General features: G+C 45.7%; 3 protein-coding genes across 4 annotated transcripts in view; all 3 read left to right on the plus strand.

Moving 5' to 3' along the window:
- The window catches only part of nek9 (NIMA related kinase 9), a 9,179-nt gene extending 1,431 nt beyond the window's left edge, over positions 1 to 7,748 (plus strand). Inside the window, exons 3-24 of the mRNA XM_080012992.1 lie at positions 347 to 524; positions 631 to 686; positions 785 to 855; positions 967 to 1,072; positions 1,448 to 1,579; positions 1,712 to 1,822; positions 1,939 to 2,003; positions 2,140 to 2,190; positions 2,275 to 2,467; positions 2,565 to 2,709; positions 2,809 to 3,009; positions 3,148 to 3,194; positions 3,702 to 3,863; positions 3,974 to 4,082; positions 4,179 to 4,340; positions 4,561 to 4,728; positions 4,823 to 4,882; positions 5,069 to 5,250; positions 5,337 to 5,498; positions 5,827 to 5,928; positions 6,013 to 6,066; positions 6,157 to 7,748. Of these exons, the coding sequence (XP_079869118.1) occupies positions 347 to 524; positions 631 to 686; positions 785 to 855; positions 967 to 1,072; positions 1,448 to 1,579; positions 1,712 to 1,822; positions 1,939 to 2,003; positions 2,140 to 2,190; positions 2,275 to 2,467; positions 2,565 to 2,709; positions 2,809 to 3,009; positions 3,148 to 3,194; positions 3,702 to 3,863; positions 3,974 to 4,082; positions 4,179 to 4,340; positions 4,561 to 4,728; positions 4,823 to 4,882; positions 5,069 to 5,250; positions 5,337 to 5,498; positions 5,827 to 5,928; positions 6,013 to 6,066; positions 6,157 to 6,258 (2,619 nt within the window). The 3' untranslated portion in view covers positions 6,259 to 7,748. The remainder of the gene's footprint in view (positions 1 to 346; positions 525 to 630; positions 687 to 784; positions 856 to 966; positions 1,073 to 1,447; positions 1,580 to 1,711; positions 1,823 to 1,938; positions 2,004 to 2,139; positions 2,191 to 2,274; positions 2,468 to 2,564; positions 2,710 to 2,808; positions 3,010 to 3,147; positions 3,195 to 3,701; positions 3,864 to 3,973; positions 4,083 to 4,178; positions 4,341 to 4,560; positions 4,729 to 4,822; positions 4,883 to 5,068; positions 5,251 to 5,336; positions 5,499 to 5,826; positions 5,929 to 6,012; positions 6,067 to 6,156) is intronic.
- Positions 7,749 to 10,458: 2,710 nt separating this feature from the next.
- acyp1 (acylphosphatase 1, erythrocyte (common) type) lies at positions 10,459 to 11,909 on the plus strand. Its single transcript, XM_080012993.1, has 3 exons — positions 10,459 to 10,555; positions 10,693 to 10,780; positions 11,488 to 11,909. Exons 1-3 carry the CDS (start codon positions 10,473 to 10,475, stop codon positions 11,704 to 11,706), a joined length of 390 nt encoding a protein of 129 aa, XP_079869119.1. The 5' UTR covers positions 10,459 to 10,472; the 3' UTR covers positions 11,707 to 11,909.
- Positions 11,910 to 12,625: 716 nt separating this feature from the next.
- Positions 12,626 to 18,497, plus strand: mlh3 (mutL homolog 3 (E. coli)). 2 transcript variants are annotated; one of them, XM_080012132.1, is made up of 12 exons: positions 12,626 to 15,133; positions 15,362 to 15,463; positions 15,587 to 15,666; positions 15,831 to 15,935; positions 16,086 to 16,170; positions 16,265 to 16,333; positions 16,438 to 16,546; positions 17,237 to 17,396; positions 17,659 to 17,682; positions 17,787 to 17,865; positions 17,984 to 18,135; positions 18,260 to 18,497. In XM_080012132.1, the coding sequence occupies exons 1-12, from the start codon at positions 12,643 to 12,645 to the stop codon at positions 18,326 to 18,328; spliced, it is 3,525 nt and encodes a 1,174-aa protein (XP_079868258.1). In that variant the 5' UTR covers positions 12,626 to 12,642; the 3' UTR covers positions 18,329 to 18,497. The 2 variants fall into 2 exon arrangements, with proteins under 2 accessions (XP_079868258.1, XP_079868259.1); XM_080012133.1 differs by lacking the exon at positions 17,659 to 17,682.
- Positions 18,498 to 18,770: the final 273 nt, after the last annotated feature.

Genomic DNA, 18,770 nt, shown 5'->3' on the forward strand with positions numbered 1-18,770 from the left:
GTCTCCAAAACAGAATACTTTGAAATGTAACAGCAAAAACGGTATTATACTTTCCTCCACTGCCTTCGGGTCCTCACTTCCTCCGCATTGACTCCATTTAAAGCGTCGAGCGAGATAAAGTGATGCACTGATCTGTGGTTTCTATACCGTTTTGAGGAATTTAAGAAAGAGAATGATGAACGACATTCTCTGTCGCTTCTTGTTGATTTTATATTTATATTTTTTTATTTTTTCCTCCCATGAAAAGACTGAGTTGGCGTGGATTTTATTTTATTTTTTTTCCCTTTGTTTTTATTTTTATTTCTATTTATTTTTTTGTACTTAACGAAGCGATCTTGCCTGGCAGGACAATTCTCTGGTGGTGTGGAAGGAGGTGGAGCTGAATTGCCTCTCGGATAAGGTACGCAGGGACGTGACCAACGAGATAAGCATCCTTTCCATCCTGCAGCACAACAACATCATCGCCTACTTCAACCACTTCATGGATAAGAATACTCTGCTCATTGAGTTGGAATATTGCAATGGTGAGAACATAATGTGGACCTTGAAATGTTTGACTCGGCGGTCTGGAAGTCTGAGTGGATATGTGTTGATTGTAGACCAGTCAAATAAACTGTTGCGTCTTTGCAGGGGGAAATTTGTACGATAAAATCAACCAACAGAAAGGGCAACTCTTCCATGAGGAGGTATAAAAATAATGTAGGAAAAAGTGTTTGTGTGCGTGTGCGTGCGCACACACTCCCCGATTTAAACTTTTATTTTTACCCCCCCCCCCCCCCCCCAGACTGTCATATGGTACCTGTACCAAATTGCCTCGGCCGTAGGTCACATCCACAAGGCTGGGGTCTTGCACAGGTAAGGTGTTTTGGGTGGTTGTTTACAGTCAACCAATTGTCTTTTTTATGCATTGTTTATACACTTCTCGGTCTACATCACATGAAACTGAACTGTTACATTTTCTCACAGAGATATCAAAACGCTGAATATTTTCCTGACAAAGACCGACCTCATCAAGCTGGGCGATTACGGCCTCGCAAAGAAACTCGATTCCCAGTTTGCGATGGCCGAGACTGTGAGTTATGACTTCTTGCTCCCCGTCAATAATAATTGGACTGATTATTCACCTGGATAAATAGCTGGTCAGCGGATCAAAGTGCAGTTTTCTGCCATTTGCAAGAACTGTTCTGTTAGACAAAGTAGGGTAAATAGGACCACATTGAGATCACATAGAGGTACCTGTCTGCTGTGACCATGTCTAGTTGATATGAGTATCAAACGGGACAGTGAATGGATACTCAGAGTAAATACGTCAATTTCCCTTGCAAACAACCTAAGAGGATGATAATCATGATTCATGTAGTCAAGGCACTGTAGCCAACATATTTTTGTCTTGACCTATTGAACCCCCCGACCTATTTTTAATTTTTCTTTTGTCTTGTAATACCAGTGTGTTGGAACACCGTATTACATGTCACCCGAACTCTGCCAAGGAGTGAAGTACAATTTTAAATCGGACATTTGGGCCATGGGCTGTGTGATCTTTGAAGTCTTAACTCTGACCAGAACATTTGACGCCACGGTAAGTTTGCCTGTTCGTTCGCAAAGGTCAACGCGGTGCATTTCCTTTATTTGGGTTTTAAACACTTCTACTTGCAAAGTTTGAACCGCTGTTATGGAGGTCTCGCTTATTGTGCCATTTGTGTCCATGCAGAACCCTTTAAACCTGTGCGTTAAAATAGTCCAAGGCAACTGGACCATGGAAGTGGACTCAAATGTTTATTCCTCTCCGTTGATCAAGCTGGTATATGAATGCCTCGATCAGGTGAGTGGAGGGGCTTTGGTGGTCCGGGGAAGTCAATAAACAATACTGCACAGTACATTTACAAAACCCGTAACAGCCACAAAATTTAAAGGGGTTGAGATCTGTTTGTCTTCCAGGATCCGGCAAAGAGGCCCACGGTCGACCAGATTCTGGACCAGCCGATCCTCTCCAGCTGCAGACAGTAAGTAGGTGGGAAGATGGACGCGTAGGAACAATGAATTTTATTTTACACGCTATGGATCCTGTAAAATACAGTAAAGGTCTTAAAGTCTGCTCTAAAATGTATCGCCTCATACGATTTATTTTCATATTCCCAGGGAGCTTGAGGAGCGAGTTGCCTTGCTGAATTCAGCGATAAAGAAACCAAAGTAAGCGATGTTTCGTAACCATTTCATAATGCTATACTTGTGTTTCCTGGTGTTTCTAACTGGGTTGACGTGCATCTGTTTTAGGCTGAGCACGGTGACGGAGAGCCCGGTTGCTGTGGTGACCACGCGCTCCCGAGAGGTGTACTTCTGGGGCGGGGGGAAATTCACCCCCCAGAAACTGGACATGTTCAAAGGGGGCAGTAGTGCTCAGCACGTTTGCGCCGGCGAGAGTCACTTTGCGGTGGTCACGGTGGAGAAGGAGCTGTATACTTGGGCTGTAAGTCAGAAACGTAGTTTTATCACGAGGTTTAGGTGACACAGCTGCTCGTACCATTGCTCTGCTTTTGACCGGAACACCTTGAATCTCTTCTCAGAACGTCCAAGGTGGCACCAAGATGGTCGGCCAGCTGGGCCACGGGGACCAGGCTTCATACCGGCAACCAAAGAGGGTGGAGCAGCTCCAGGGGAAGGCCATCCAACAGGTGGCATGTGGGGCCGATTTCACTGCCTGTGTCACAGGTGACGGAACAGAACAGCTGTTAGGCTAAAATTCTTTCATTTTAAAGATATGTCCTTGAGCCTGTGAATGCAGATTTATTTATATATTTTATTTGCCAGATGAGGACCAGATGTACATGTTTGGCTCGGACTACTATGGTTGCATCGGTGTGGAGAGCGAGCAGGGCATGGAGGTTCTGGAGCCGGTGCTTCTGGAGTTCTTTGAGGAGCGGCCTGTCCGCCAGGTGTCTTGTGGAGACAACCATGTGGTGGTGGTGACCCAGAGCGGGGACATCTACTCCTGGGGATGTGGAGAGCACGGTAAACCGCCCGGCAGTGGAGCCCTGGACGAGCCTTGTTTTTGCTATATCAACAGTAGCCAGTAGGGGGAGGCAGTGGCAAAATTCCAGAAGTGCTGCTCAGTGTTTTTGCTCTGACTTGACTGCTTTCTTGCTGTAGGGCGTCTGGGGCTGGACTGTGAGGATGACTTTTCATCGCCTATGCAAGTACGACTGTGTTCTTTTTTGGGGCCCCTCAGACTTCACTACTTTTTTGTCGTAAATATTAACACAAATCACACTAGACGATCAGATCTTCAGACTATACGATCGGATATTGTTCACCAAACCGATCACATCATACATTTGATGAGGACGTCTACTTGACGCCATGGGTTCGGGAGAAGGATGGTGAAGTGGTGTTTGGAGAGGACCAAGCGGGGTCGGGGGAGACTCTCAAGGAGGGCAATGTCACTGAAAATGATGATGACGATTTTCTGACAATAGGCAAACAAAACTCCCAAAATTCTGCTATGCTAGACTTCCCATCGAGTCCCTACCATTGCTCCTAACGGCAGACGTCTGTCAGATTGGGTCCACACTGGACTTTAGTGTTGTCTGAAGGAGCCTTCACTGGTTTAGCTAATTTATAATATTTATATAATTTATAATGATAAATTCATTGTATATAATTCATTATATTATGAAGAACAATTAACTTTTTTTTTTTTCTAGGTGGAGATCCCCAAAGGGGCCACCATAACTTGTGTGGCATGTGGTGGCGATGGAACCTTTTTCTTGACTGAAGCAGGGAAAGTCCTGGCCTGCGGAAACAATGAGTTCAACAAACTGGGTCTGAACCTGGGCATCTCTGGTCTGAAAAACCACCCTGGAGAGGTATCCCGGCGTTCTGCAGAAAGTCACGACAAAAGAGAATACAAACTGCCCATGCCATGTGAACGGCATTGTTTCACTTATATGCGCGTAAGCTTTTATCTCTACACCAGGGCTACCAGGGGATTCCGTACACCACCACGCTCACCCTGGTGAAGCAGTTGTCCCGGTTTAGGATCCAGGTCATAGCTCCGGGGAAGACCCATACAGCCGCTATTGACGGTACTGGAAAAAATAGCCTGGATATCTGACTTGCGAAAAAAACAAAAAGCTGTGGTCGTAATGAATTCTCATCTCTCTGATTTACAAAATGCCCAGAGCGCAGCCGTCTGATCACCTTCGGTTGTAACAAGTACGGGCAGCTGGGCGTGATGGACTTCAAGAAACACCAGTGTGTCCAGGTCCTGGTGGGACCCTTCGGAGGGAAAGTAGTGACCAAAGTGTCCTGTGGAGACGGCTTCACCATTGCAGCCACTGAAGGTTAAAAAAAAAAAAAAAATTTAATTCCTGTGTTTGTCATGACTGTTCCACTAGCTGCCTTTTGTCTTTAATGATATACAATGGGGAAAGGAATTTAGCCGGTGTAGTGTCATATAGTAATTCAATGTATTAGTCAACAGCATTAGCCAGATATTATTTAGTCTGGGATCAAATATTCTGAGGATCAATGAGCGCCTGTTGTGTGTCTCCATTCTTGCAGACAACCAGATCTTCGCGTGGGGGAACGCGGGAAACGGGCGCCTCGGAATGCCTGCCGATAAGGGCTTTGGCTCGGAGGTTTGCCCTTCCTTGCCAAGACCTATCTTTGGCTCCCTCCACCACGTGCCAGACCTCTCTTGCCGCGCGTGGCACACCATCCTCATAATGGGTCGGTAATTTTCCCGCTCATTACCTCCGTGGGGGGGTGTCTACCGAAGGCTTCATATGGTGTCTGATTTATTTAATCTCTTTCCCTTCTCCAGAAAAAGTGCTCAACTCGAAGACCATTCGTTCCAACAGTAGTGGACTTTCCTTTGGTGGCGGTAAATGATTTTTTATGTTTGTTTTTTTTTTATTGAATTTTATTTTTTTTATTTTTTTTATACAGCCGTTGGTTTGTGCAAGGCCTTTTTTTTTATTATTATTATTATTATTATTTTTAGTTTTGTTTCTTCTACATTTCTACACCCTTCACTCGCGTGCGTCGGCGTCTGTCTGTTCGTGTCCAGGTCAGGAGGCGTCCACGTCCACGGTGGACTTGGAGATGGGGCCGGGCTCGGAGACGGAGTGCCGCGACAGGGGTCTCGGGGGCACGGTGGAGGCCAATACGGAGGAGCACCTGACGGGGACCGCCATGACGTCCATGCAGGACCAAACTGGGGATAGCTCCTGTCCTTTCTGGCTCAGAAAGGTCCGTCCCTCTCGCAAGTCGCAGGGAAATGATAATGTTGTGTCTTGACCACCCACCGAATATTCCTCATCAAATCACCCGAACAGGAGCTCCAGGACGCGGAGTTCATCCCCATGCCCGCCAGCTCCCCGACCTCCACCACCGGCTGTCTGTCGTCCTTCTCTGAGAGCGTCACGCTGCCCTACGAGGAGCTGCAGGAGCTGAAGGCGGCGGCAGCAGCAGCAACTACCTCAGAGAAAGGCCTCTCAGTAAGAGGAAGTTTAGTTATTATCAGTTCAATAAACATATGTACATACTGTATAAGACATGTATAAACAATTAACATCGAGACAAACTTTTTGTAATAATTGATACTTTAAAGACAATCATTAATAGATTTTTAATATGCATTATTATTATTATTATTTTTGCCAAATATACTTTTTCTCTTGACTGCCTATACCTAACTTGCGAAGTTAAACATACGACTGCAATTGTGCTGTAATTGTTACTGATTCTTTGTTCATTGTTTGCGACAGCTGTGTAAAACATGACCCTGCCGTCTTCCTCCTCTCTACTTCCCCTGCCGTCCCACAGACCAAACGAATGGGCTGTGACAAAGTCAACGGGCTGGAGGCCGGAGCCTGCCGGGGAGCGGCGACTGTGTCGTGCTGTGAAGCCAACTACGAGACAACCCAGGTCTGTCGCACGACACCGCCAAGACCAGCAATTCTCTGAAATGCACCGCAATAGACCTGAGTGTGTATTTTATTATAATTGCAGTTACGCGAGACAGTCATTCGCCAAGAAGCCAGGATCCACACGCTTGAGAAGCAGGTTGGAGGCCCCCCCCCAAAAAAATATTTCCCTCAGTGACATCTTTGAGCCACGTGACACTCATAAGCTGTGTGTTGTCGTTGCTCGCAGGTCGGCGAGCAGCAAAAGGAGAACGAAAGGCTCTGGGCGGCCGTGAACCGGCTCACGCTAACGGCGGCGGGAGCCAAAGGAAACGGAAACAACTCGGTCTGAGATGTCTTTAGGGCGGGGGGCTGCACCTGTCGCGCCTACCAGAACGCGCATAATCAAATAGGAGCGGGGCTTAACGTTTCGAAATATTTTGAGTCGAGTCGCGCGAAAAGGAATTCCCCGACGATGGCGTCCAGCGCCCCGGGGTGGAAGCCTCCGCGTCGACTTCCACGTTACGTTACGCACGCTCGGCACGGCGTTTACCCGCATGCTGTTTATATCTGAAACGCGTGCGACGCTTTTTACACTTGGACGCTCGCAACCAACGTCAACCCCCGTTGGTTGCAGTGATCTTCCTTAAAGCTTTCCACAGACTGAAATGTTGGCAGGATTCAACAGGACTGAAAAGCAGCTCCTCCGAACGATGGGGGGGGGACAGACAATCAGATCATAGTGTTACTCTGCAATGTGAATTTCAAGTCCGTGTTTAATATTGCATCATCTGTTGGCGTCTCAGTGGTGTCCACACTGAAGGTTTGTTTTTATTTTATTTTTTATTTTTCAGTCCATCGGTCGTGTATTTAACCCAAAATTCATTATATCGTAGTTAGCGCAGAGGCATCACAGGTATCATTTCAAACCATCTTAATCATTTTCACAAACCCATGTGTATGGCTTCTCCCGATGTGGAAAACTACAACTAAATTCACTTTAAATAAATTAATACAGGAGTACAGTTAATACATTATTAAAAAGAAAAAGACAAAATAGCAACTAGAGTTTGAACTAAATGTTTTATTATTCATGTAAGATGTGGTCAATGGCAGGATAAATACATGGTCTGTAAAACACGCAACATTGCTATACATGGAAAAAAGGAATTGTGTGAAACATAAAACTACTGATTCATTTATTGACAACGCGGTTTAAAGTGGCCTTATATTCATTCTTAGAACTTATTGTGTTGTTTGTGACCACTTGGTTCATATGTCATATTACTGTAACAAACTAGCGAGGCCTTCTGTGTGTCAACACTTGAACAGTTCTTTCAGCATATAAACAAATATGCTTTAGTAGTTCTTTCTGTATTTCCATGATATGTTCTAAACACTTTGACCCATCTTGAGTATTTAGTGTTTTACCTATTTTGCGTCATTTCTGAAATAACTAAATGCATTTTGTGTATTTGTTTACTATTGAATTGTTTTCTTGTTTGATTTGAGTGATATGATAACCAAGTATAATATTTTAAAACATGTCAAGCCTTCTCATAAGTAATAGTCTCTGAGTCAACTGTCAGTCAAATCAAACAACAAAAAACTGAAAGCAGTGCCTTAATCCTTTGAACCCAAAACGTTTGAGTGCAAATATATTTTACTAAAAATAATATTATTATTATTTTTTTTACTTTTTGTTTTTGGCAAAGCAGTCTTTCTCACAGCTCACGGAAAATGCTGAATTTGTTCTCAAAAGGTGTTTTTAATAGATTCTGTGTTCACGTCCAGACAAACACGGTTTCATGTAAAGGGTGAAAAAGATGAATAAAACCAGCTGTTCCATTCTCTTTTATCTGACACATTAATCACTTGCGCATTTAGTATCAAGTTCTAAGTTCATCTAGCTTCTGGAGATTGTATAAGGGCCAAAGCACTATCTGATGTTAGGAATTGGGGGGGGGGGGGGGGTCAATCTATAAGCCGGTACATAAATGAAAATAATATCACCGGTAGCGCATGGGAGGAGGGCGGCCTCGGATGCTCTGGCACTTTGGTATGTGGCGCTCCGCCGGTCCAGAGGCGAAGCGTCTGGAGCAGTGGGGGCAGGTCACGCCGCCAGGGCCGTTCTGCGCGGATGGTTCGGCGACGCGACCGGGGACAAACGCCTCGTGTTTCGTCGTCTTGTCGCTCTTCTTGACCTAAAAAAAATAAAAATAATCGACAGAAGGGGTATTTTTGCATGAAGTACCACTCGGGATTGCTTCCGCCATAATGTATTATGTAGTGGTATCCAAACTTTTTTTTTTTTTTTTTTTGCTTCCTAGGATTTCAAGCACTTGACGCCCCAAAAACTGCAAATAAAAAATGTGTCTCATGCAAACTAACATAATTTATGGTAAACCAGCTCAAGCAATCCTATTTATTTGTAGATTTTATTGCCTATTCACACAGGATAACAACTAATGACAATAATAATAATAATAATAATAATAATGAAAACAAATAAGAGATCAATTAAAATATGAACAAATTCTTTCATTTTCAATAAACAAATGAAAACAACTTCCTTACTTCTGGGCTCTGTGTCCTGCCATTAATTTTCAAGAAGGCCTGGAGCTGCGTTCCCCTGGTTCTGTTACCGAAGGAATCAAAGACGTGCTGGGTCTTCTGGCGGGCCTTCTCACAGATCCTCCGGTGCTTCTCCAGTCTTTTCGCCGCAAATGTCCGGCTACAGATTTGGCAAGGAAGCAGCTCGCGGCGCGCGTCCGTGTGCTCCTCCGAGAGCGGTTCCTCGCGTGGCACTCGGGGAGGGCCCGAGTCTGCCGACGACGGTGCCGACTTTAACTTGTCCCCGTGGCTTCCCGCCACCCGTCTACTAGTGGATCGATGGCGTCCTCTTTCCTCGACACTTAAACCACGACTCTCCTCGTATTCTATTTGCTTATTCGGTCTTCCCCGCCTCTCCTCAGCACTACTTTTTATTTCATCCTCCGACCCATTGTTTTGTGCGTGTTTTGCTCCATCCTTGTGCCGTTGTGACTCCTCTCCGGAATTTCTTCCCCTTCTCCTCAATTCCTTCTGTCCTGAATCTTCCTTTTCCCGTCCGTCGCGCCCTGCATCAGCTCTCTTCCCACGATCTGCGTCCCCCTCGGCCCCACCCTCCCTGCCGGGCTCCGGTGGGGTCTGCCTGCCCCACGTCACCTTGTGTGTGGTCCTCACTTTCCTCAGCGTCCTTGTCCTGTGCTGCTCAGGCGGGGCCATCCCGGTGTCCCGGCGTTCCTTTCCCTTTTCCCTTTCTCCTCGCTCGAGCCTCTCCTGCTGGATCTTTCTCAATGTTTCTTGTGTCCTAAATAGCTTCTCCTGTATTAGGAGCTTCTTCTCCTGAATATGTTTGTCCAACCACCATTGTTCATCTGGCAGCCTGTCCAAATCTTTCCCTGGTTTATGGGATGTAGTGTCATCTCTGACACAATTTGGAAGTCGCTCAAGAGACAGTAACAAGGTTTCTGTGGTTGTTTTGTGGCGGTTTTGTCCTCCATTTGCATTGTACTGGGTATGACTTCTTGGTTCTTGGTTGCCTGATGGGCGGAGGGAATCTTGTGCCCTGAGACTTTTATTCTGAGTTATTTTAAGGCAAACAGGCTTCAGTGGAATCCCACTGTTTCGACCCGGTGCACCACCCCCTGCCCAAGGGTCAAAGCCGCAGTGCTGCGTGTGGGAAGCGTATCCTGCGGGGTCGAACATACCCTGGGGATGCCGTCGATGCCATTTGGTTTTGCTGATTCTCTCCCTTCCTCGATCGTCAGACATCCCGCCCAAGCCGGAGCCCCTCTGTGAACGTGTGGCACAGGCGCCAGAAGCGAAAAACAAGAGAAAAAAATGATGGCGCTCCAACAAAATCAGTGGAAAATCACGATGAAAGACGAGGTGACTTGGATTGCTCTTGATGAAAGTTATATTTAATGGTGAGCTCAGATCAGAAAAATCTTGGGATGGAATGCTTGATACAGATGCGTCAAGGATGTTGCTACTCGGGTTTGAATTATGAGTGTGAAGGAATAGAGAGAGGTCAGTGGAATAATATTAACAGAGGAATAGACAAATATTAGCATGAGAATTGACGGATAAAGATGAACCCCGATCTAAATTTGTTTTTTTATTGTTTATTTCTACGGTTTTATTGCTCTTCTCATATAATGCATGTTATGGCTTACATAATCACCTTGAATTGTCTTTGTATATGACATGTGTTGCCAAAATAATAATAATAATAAGAGAGAGAGAGGTGTGTAGATTATAATTAATAGGAAACAGGGTGTAAATTGATTACGGCTCAAATCAAAGTTGTACAGGTTGGAATCCATTTTACTTACCACAAGTCTCCTCGGGTTTTTTACGAATTTATAAAATTGTCTTCGCAGAAATACACAAAACTATCGCTTCGCCTGCGTTTACCCTGTTGACATGCGTTGCCTAGAAACGAGGCCTTTTCGAAACGCTTGCTGATTGGTCGATATGAATGGCTCACGTCATTTCCGGGAAACCAGAGTACCGGGCCGGATGTATCAACGCGGACACAGTCAGCTCCTCAAAGGAATTCTTCCGTCTATTCTATTATTTCACAGTCTCGTTATAAATTATTCGTAAGTAAAAAAGAAATTATTGCCAATTTTTATCCGCACCCAGCGCTTATCAACTGTTGTGTATTATTTGATGTCATCGAACACCACCACACACAACACCATGAAGGTACATTCACGGTGCTTCTGCTTTCGTCCAGCGCTGCCATGTCCTCCGACGACCTCGCGTCCGTGGATTACCAAGTGTTTGGCAGAGTGCAAGGCGTGTTCTTTCGAAAGTACACCCAAGTGAGTTGTGGCAACGTCGGCCGCAGTAGCGCGCGGTCCCGCGGTGGAGGAAGCGGCTCGGGGCTTCGTCACGACGTAACAGAGCATCGTAGTACGTCATAAAGTGCGACTGTATCCCGATCGCGACGGACAATAAAGACAGCGTAGGCGATGTCGTGGACATAGGTCGACGTCACGGACAGGGAGGTGGACCTGATGGGTCATTGATGAGCAATGCAATGGATAGATCCCGACTTGAAATATGAAATATGAAATCAAACAACAACAACAACAAAAGTAATGAGAAGTGTCAAGTAAAAGTGGAAAGTCTCTGAAACGGAATATATTAAAGTACTTGAAAATGTACTGGAGTTACAGTAACAACGTACTTGTCCTTTCTGACTTCCCACCACTGCTTGTAAATGACTACATAGGAGCGTATATTAACGAGGCCGAGATCTGGGGAGGGCTATAACATTTACATTTACATTTAGTCATTTAGCAGACGCTTTTATCCAAAGCGACTTCCAAGGGAGAATAACATTCAAGCTACATTGCGACAGAGACATTAGTGTAACAATAAATACTGCCAAGTAGTGCTAAGTAATTGTAGGTTAGGAGAGGAGGTGCTCACTGAAGAGCTGGGTCTTCAAGTGCTTCCTAAAGTACACGCAGGCGCCTCTCGCCAACGTCCGCCCGCTTGTGCCGTGTGCCCTTTGTGTCTCCAGGCTGAAGGGAAACGGCTGGGCCTGGTGGGCTGGGTCCAAAACACACCGGCCGGGACCGTCCAAGGGCAGCTGCAAGGCCCGCGCCACCAGGTGAAGGTGATGCAGGACTGGCTGACCAGCACCGGGAGCCCCAAGTCCCAAATCATCAAGGCGGAGTTCAAGAACGAGAAGAAGATCGACGGCTTGGAGCACACAGCGTTTAAGATAGTTCGCCCATAGATTAGGTTCGGTGGATGGTTCCTTTTTATTTTATTTTTTTATTTTGAGGATTAGATGTGCTGAGCAAGTGCTGATCCCTGTTACATTTTGTTGATAGATGTTTGTAGGGTTTTCTTTTTTTATTCGGGTTTTTTTTTTTATTAATTTAATATCTATATAATTTTTTTATTATTTGACTTGCACTGTTTTGCTGCTGTGACACGAGTTCCCCCCCCCCCGGGGATTAATAAAGTATTATCTCGTCTTAGAGCATGTGCTGTCCATTTAGCATGTTAAAGAGACTTGACGAGAGCTTAAGTTGATGATCTTTCGGAACATAAACTTATATATTATAATAAATATAGACACATAATTACATACATGTGTGTGAGGGGACTCTTCTAAAGTGACAACCAAATGTGTGAGTGTGTGTGTGTGTGTGTGTCTAATCAAATCACAGTTTATGTTCCAAAAAACAAATGTAGCGACATCCAGGTTATGTATAAACAACTAAATTAAATTAAAATCATAAAAAGATTAAAAAAAAAAAAAATGAACGTACGCCGAAGGTCCTCCACGCCGCACGCGGGCACGCTTGTCCGTGGTGGCGTCAGACGGAAATCACTTCCGGGATGACTTCCGCGTTTACCGTAAACATGGCGGTCGCTCCCGGCAGGAGCCCGAGCGGCCGTGGTTAACGGTGTCCGGGCAGTCGAACGATGTGTTTTCAAAAGACAAAAAAAAAAAAAAAAAAAGTACCGTTGGGATGAAATTGCAACATTCTATTATTCAACCCTCGCGGCGAGGATGTGTTCCGAGGAAGTAGCTGCTCGTTGTAAGCTTTTAAGACCCCCCCCCCCCCCCCAGCTAATACTTATCTAGCTAACAACTTAAAGATGCGAGCAAACGCACGTTTCACCTCGGTGTAATGATCCGCAACAACAACAAAAAAAGGCGATGATAAAGCGCTTGTCCGCGGAGGTCCGGGAGAAGCTTCGCTCCGGCGTCGCCGTTTGCTCGCTGCAGCAGTGCGTGGAAGAGCTCCTGCTGAACAGCGTCGATGCCGGGGCGACGTGCGTGGGCGTGAGGGTGGACATGGGGGCATTCAAGATCCAGGTGGTCGACAACGGCTCGGGGATGGACCGCGAGGGGCTGGCCTGTGTTGGGAGCAGGTACTTCACCAGCAAATGCAGTTCCCTTGAAGACCTGGAGAACCTCCGGTTTTACGGATTCCGCGGGGAGGCGGTCGCGAGCCTGGTCTCTCTCGCGTCGCTGGTCGAAATTACGTCCAGGACGAAATCCTCTGGGAGGACACACGTGAAGGTCTTCAAGAATGGCGCGGGCATGGATGTGTTTGAGTCGGACACCGCCCGCCCTGCCGCTGGTACGACATTCATCCTTGTAAACCTCTTCCACAACCTGCCAGTGAGGAGGATGAGGATGGACCCCGCCCTGGAAGGAGAGCGAGTCAGACAGCGAGTGGAGGCCATCTCTCTGATGCACCCATCGGTCTCCTTTACCCTGAAGAACGACTGCGCAGGAACCATGATGGTGCAGCTCTCAAAGGCCAGAGACACGTGTCACCGGTTCACCCAAATACACGGCCTAGCACGAGCACAGAACCTCCGAGAAATTAGTCACTCTCAGGGACAATTTAAAGTGAACGGTTACATTGGTGTAGAGGGCCATTACAACAACAGCCTACAGTTCTTGTACATAAATGATAGACTGCTCTTGAAAACACGCGTTCACAAGTTGCTCAACTTTCTTTTACGAAAGGTCAGCAGTTCGGTTCCGAAAAAGGAAAGCCCAGATGGTCCGTCTGCAACCAGGAGTCCAAAGTACAAAAGAGGCCAAGAGCTACATGCAATATATATCGTGAACATCAAATGCTGCTACTCGGAATATGACATTTGTCTTGAGCCTGCCAAAACTCTCATAGAGTTTAAAGACTGGGATGGTATTTTGTACTGCATAGAGGAGACTGTTAAAGCATTTCTGAGCAAAGAAAATTTGGTGGCGGAACTCGCCCACGAAGATTTGGATTTGGCTTCTCAAAACTTCTTTGCCATATCAGTCACAGAGAAAGAAACAAAGTGCAGTGACCCGGGCACCCAAGTAACCATGGGACAGTCCGCTCTTGAATTGATTGGAAGGACACTGGCGTCTGAGCCTGCTCACCGTAAGCTTGAGACGTGTCTTCAGAGTCAGGTGGAAAGCAAAGAAGACACAAAAGAAAGTGGGATGGAGATGGAAAAAAAGTCTGAAAGATTGTCTCAGAAAGGTATTGATAAGCGATACATCCCAGATTGTCATGATGATGGGAGTGCATCTCTGACTATCGGAAATATCCCCTGCACAGTCAGCCGACCGATAAGTAATGAAATGGAAGAAAATGGACATGAAGATGCAACAACAAACAATACGGCCACATGGACCAGTGTAACAACACTGCACAGCCTCACACAAGAAGATCTAGAATCCAAGGGAGCCCAGAAAGTTCTACCTCATCAGCAGAGCACAAATAGAGATGGACAAACCGGTTGCAGAAAGATTGGCCTATCAGATCCATACATTCATAAAATTCTTCAGCCTCAGAGCCCGACGAACAGACCACCACTTTGCCAGGTTGCTTCAGGAAAGGAATGCCATGTAACTTCCAATCCCTTTAAAATAATATTGTCCTCAATACAAACCTCAGGTCATGCCAGAGTTGATATGAACGTGTGTAAGGAATTTGCTTCCGCCATCCCTTTAAAGGTTCCCAAAGTCACATTTTGTCAAAAGTTATATTTAGCCAAGGAAACTGCATCTCTCGACAGGTTTCGAAGAATATACGGAAAGTCCACCGAAGTAAAGTCACGTCCTTCTGCAACCGCAGATGCGAACACGCTATGCCATGCCGAAGTACCTCAGACAGAGGACGGACAGCGTGATATAACGGAATCAGATGTAATGCAGAGCATCCGTCAAAGCCCGCCGATGTCCCCTTTGTTCACCAAGTTTATGCCGATGCCAGATAATAATAGAAGCAGCGCAGTGTCTTTGGCAACCAAACTCTGTCATTTGAAAGAACAAAAAGTAGAAGGCTCGCAACGAGACAAAGGGCGCCCGTCCGGGGTTCCCCCATCAGAGAACGCGTCTCTCCAGAGAGCCGATGAAGATATCCAAGACCCAAACAACAACCACAACACAACGCCATGTGTAGAGGCTGTGATTCCAGAGCCTGTACAACATCGCAGTCCAAATGCTTCTCCAGCGCAGGGGGAAGAGGTCACAGCACCGGGCGGCGACTGGCTCAATCACTACGATGACAGCGTGGGGAAGATGGTGTATGTCAACAAAGTGACTGGACTCAGCAATTACAGCGGCCCGGCTATGGGAGAAACGCGTGCTCCCTGCACGTCCGATATCACATGCATGGCAGTCAGTGTGGTCTCTAAAACAGGTCAGTGAGCGCGGGTGCTGTAGGGTATGGTGGCGTCAAACCGATATTTTTCAACAGCAGTGACTGTAAAAGTCCCTCGTGTCGGCGATTGGTAACACTCAAAAGTTTCGAGACAGCTCTATTGTAGAAATGTACACTTTGTTGTTCATTATGTCGATCAGATCGGAAGTAATATTTGTGCTCCTCGTATCCGTGAACTTGCTTGCTTATTCCCGTTTTGCACCACAGGGTTCGAATATAGGTGTTACCCTTTTCAGATGGATGTAGTGTTGCCCTTTCTTCCTAACACCAAGGAAAACAGAGTCATCTGTTCAGGGCCTGGCAACGGAGGTACCTTTGCCAACCACGCTAGACTCATGATATTGAGGCATATGATTTGGCTCAACACTGACTGTAAACAGTTATCTGGGAATTGTATATGTAATCTCAGTTTCTGCTTTTTTTTTTTCATAGGGGACAATGCTGAGACCTCCAATTCGCTTTCCTCCTTATACTCCGAGTGGAACAACCCTGTGTTTGTCCGACCTCCAGCGGTAAGACAGTTTACATTTCCTAATTGCATAATTATGAGCTTCTTCATATTATTTATCTTGTACATTGTATTTTATCTTTAGTAGACAATTTTTTTTCGATTTCTTTTTTTTTTTAGGTCATTCACTGTTGTTTTTAAAAGCTTAAAGGATCGTTGTGCTTCCAGGTTGCTGTGGATATATCCAGCGAGCAGGCTGATGGATTGGCTGTGAAGATCCACAACATCTTATTTCCGTACCGCTTCTCTAAAGCCATGATTCACTCAATGAAGGCAAAACATCTCTTTTATACCTCAAGTCCTAATTTAGTCTCGGGCTTTGCCGAGCTCGCTCCCAATTCTGTACATTATTTGTTGTGAGTTTGCCTTTTTTCTTCATGTGACACACGAAGGCGTATTAACAAGGCCGAAATGTCCTGGTAGGTGATTCATCAAGTGGATAAGAAGTTCCTGGCATGTCTTATCAACACAAGCGTGGGAGGGTCTCCCAAAGACATTGAGACCAGAGGTAGAGCAGTGACACTCAAACCATCACCAGACACTCGTTCCTCCTGCAGTGGATATGTCCACGCGACGTTTCACCTTGTCTCCCTGAAACGTAGGAAATCTTTTGGTTCTTGTGGATCAACACGCTGCGCACGAGAGGGTTCGCCTCGAAAAACTAGTTGAAGGTAAAAAACGAGACCAAGCGTGAAATACACGACGGTGCCGGGGATGCTTGCACCGCCGTGTCGGCCTGTCGCCGCTGATGGTGCTTTCTGTGTTTCGCCTCAAGACTCCTACGAGGAGGACCCTGACGTGCCGGGGGAGAGGCGGCTGTGCTCGTCCACCATCCTGCCTCCACTAGAGGTCAGCGTGCCCGAGGAGGAGCTGAGGCTGCTCAGGTCAGTGCTTTGCAACGCGTGAAATCTTAGAAAAAAAAATCTTCCTGTGAACCTTTTTGCCCTCAAAGTAGGGGTACAATTTGTCCATTTAAAATGTGTGTGTGTGTGAAACGGGATCGCTTCAGTGCGCCTGAAAAATGACGGCTGCGAGTGGAATTTGTTATCGGATGTTGATCTGTGTGTTTGTGACAAAGGTTGTTGTATTGATTTGCTGTTTGTGGACACTCACTGTGAGTAAATTATGCAGCGTATTGGTAAAGCACGTTGATTGATTTGGCAACAGCTTTTGTGCTTCAGTTCATTTCTTTCCTGTGGGGTTTGCTTAAATGAGGTTGTATTGTATCTTGAATATTTAATGCACCCTTCCTGTGCTGCAATATCGCTTCCCGCCAGAGAACTAGCCAGTACATCGACATTGGAAAAACACGCGGTGAAAGAAATGATCAATGACCTATCAATTTGTATTGATTATTTTTGATTTTTCTTTTCTTTCATATCATTTTTTAGTTATTAGTTCTCCTCAATTTCCACCAGGGGATGAATAAAGCTCTCTCTCTTTTCTAATCTATTATTTTCATACATTGCGACCTTTTGTCAAGTCAACGTAAAAATCTAAACTGCGCGACTTGTCCAAAAACTTGGACAACTATATGTTGTGTTTTCTGAGCTGCTACTGTGTTGGTCCTCCAGGTCTTGTCAGCCACACCTGCGAGGGCTGGGCCTGCAGTTGGACTTCCTGGAGACGGGAGCCCCTCGGGTGCTGGTCGGAAAGGTGCCGGTGTGTTTCATGGAGAAGGAGACCAACGAACTCCGACGGGGAAGACCGTCTGTAATCACAGCTGTGGTTGAGGTGGGTTCCGGGAAACTTCAGCACCGCAGGGATTCCTTTATCAGTCCTTTAATTTGTCCGTTTTGAGTTGGAGCACAGTAAATATCCGCCCGAGCAGGATTGCATCAAATGGCCACGTGCAGTTTGAGCGCGGACGGAAATGAAAGTTTCCTCAGGTTGATGCCATTTGTTATCGAAAGAAGTGTATCATTGCAGTCGTTTTTAATTTAATTTACCTTTGCTATTACTGACTTCCTCTCCCCCGTCCGCCTCCCTCCGTCAGGAATATCTTCGAGAACAGATTGAGGTACGCTTGCTGACTCCCATCAACTCACTTGCTTCTTTATTTTTGGTAGGAGATGAGTAGATTATTTCGGATGATATATTTTATTCCCTTATTTCTCTCCTCAGTTGTTCTGCTCGACGGGCAGACTGAGGGGAACTCTTCCTCTCACTGTCCTGAAGGTGCTCGCCTCCCTGGCGTGCCACGGTAGGTTTCAGCTCATCAGTCCTTCAAGGTTATTTCCCTGTTCTAGCGTTATGAAGCAAACAGGAAACCTAGAAATTGCGTTTGGAATTTTTGTTTTATTTTTTTAATCTCGGAACAGGCGCTATTAAATTCAACGACAGCCTTAGTCGAGATGAATGCTGCAGCTTGGTGGGGTCCTTGTCCGCCTGCCGTCTGCCCTTTCAGTGTGCCCACGGCCGCCCGTCCATCGCCCCCCTCGTAGATATCCTTCACCTGGACTCGGACCAAAAGGTTTGTCTCTGGCGCACAACCAAACCATCCTCTTTATTGTGGGGGAATCCTAATTCATAAAATACTAAGTATGTTGTCTTCTCTGTTGTTTTCATTTATTTTTTTATTATTATTCGTCTTGCAGGAATTGCCGAAACCCAACCTGCGAAGGCTGAGGAGAATGTGCAAAGCATGGGAACTTTATGGAAAATAGATAGGTGTGTGAGTGTCTTGCGATATATTGTGATATTGCCCGAGATGAATTTTAACCTGGACACTCTCCTTCATAATATAAAACCGACATTTCTACTTTTAGATGCATTAATGACACAACAAAACCGTTGTTGTTGTATGTTTTTTTATAAAAAGCTTTGTGTAAGGAATTATTGTTTCATGTTTTTTGTTGTAAGCAATTGATAATTCACTGTAAGATCTTGTATACTGTACACAGACACACACACACAGCATATTTTTAGTTAAGAACGTAACATCGTTATTATACCATTAAATTATTATTGTTTTTTAAAATAATTACAGGCGTGTAACAATGTCCACACACATGTTCACATACTTCCAGTGTGCTTTTTGATTTGCCTCTGAACTCCGTCGACCACTTTCCCTCGACAAATTATCACCAGTACCGAACCTGTCGACCA

This window comes from Zeus faber (assembly GCF_960531495.2).
Source record: "Zeus faber genome assembly, chromosome: 13".
Taxonomy (NCBI): Eukaryota; Metazoa; Chordata; class Actinopteri; order Zeiformes; family Zeidae; genus Zeus; species Zeus faber.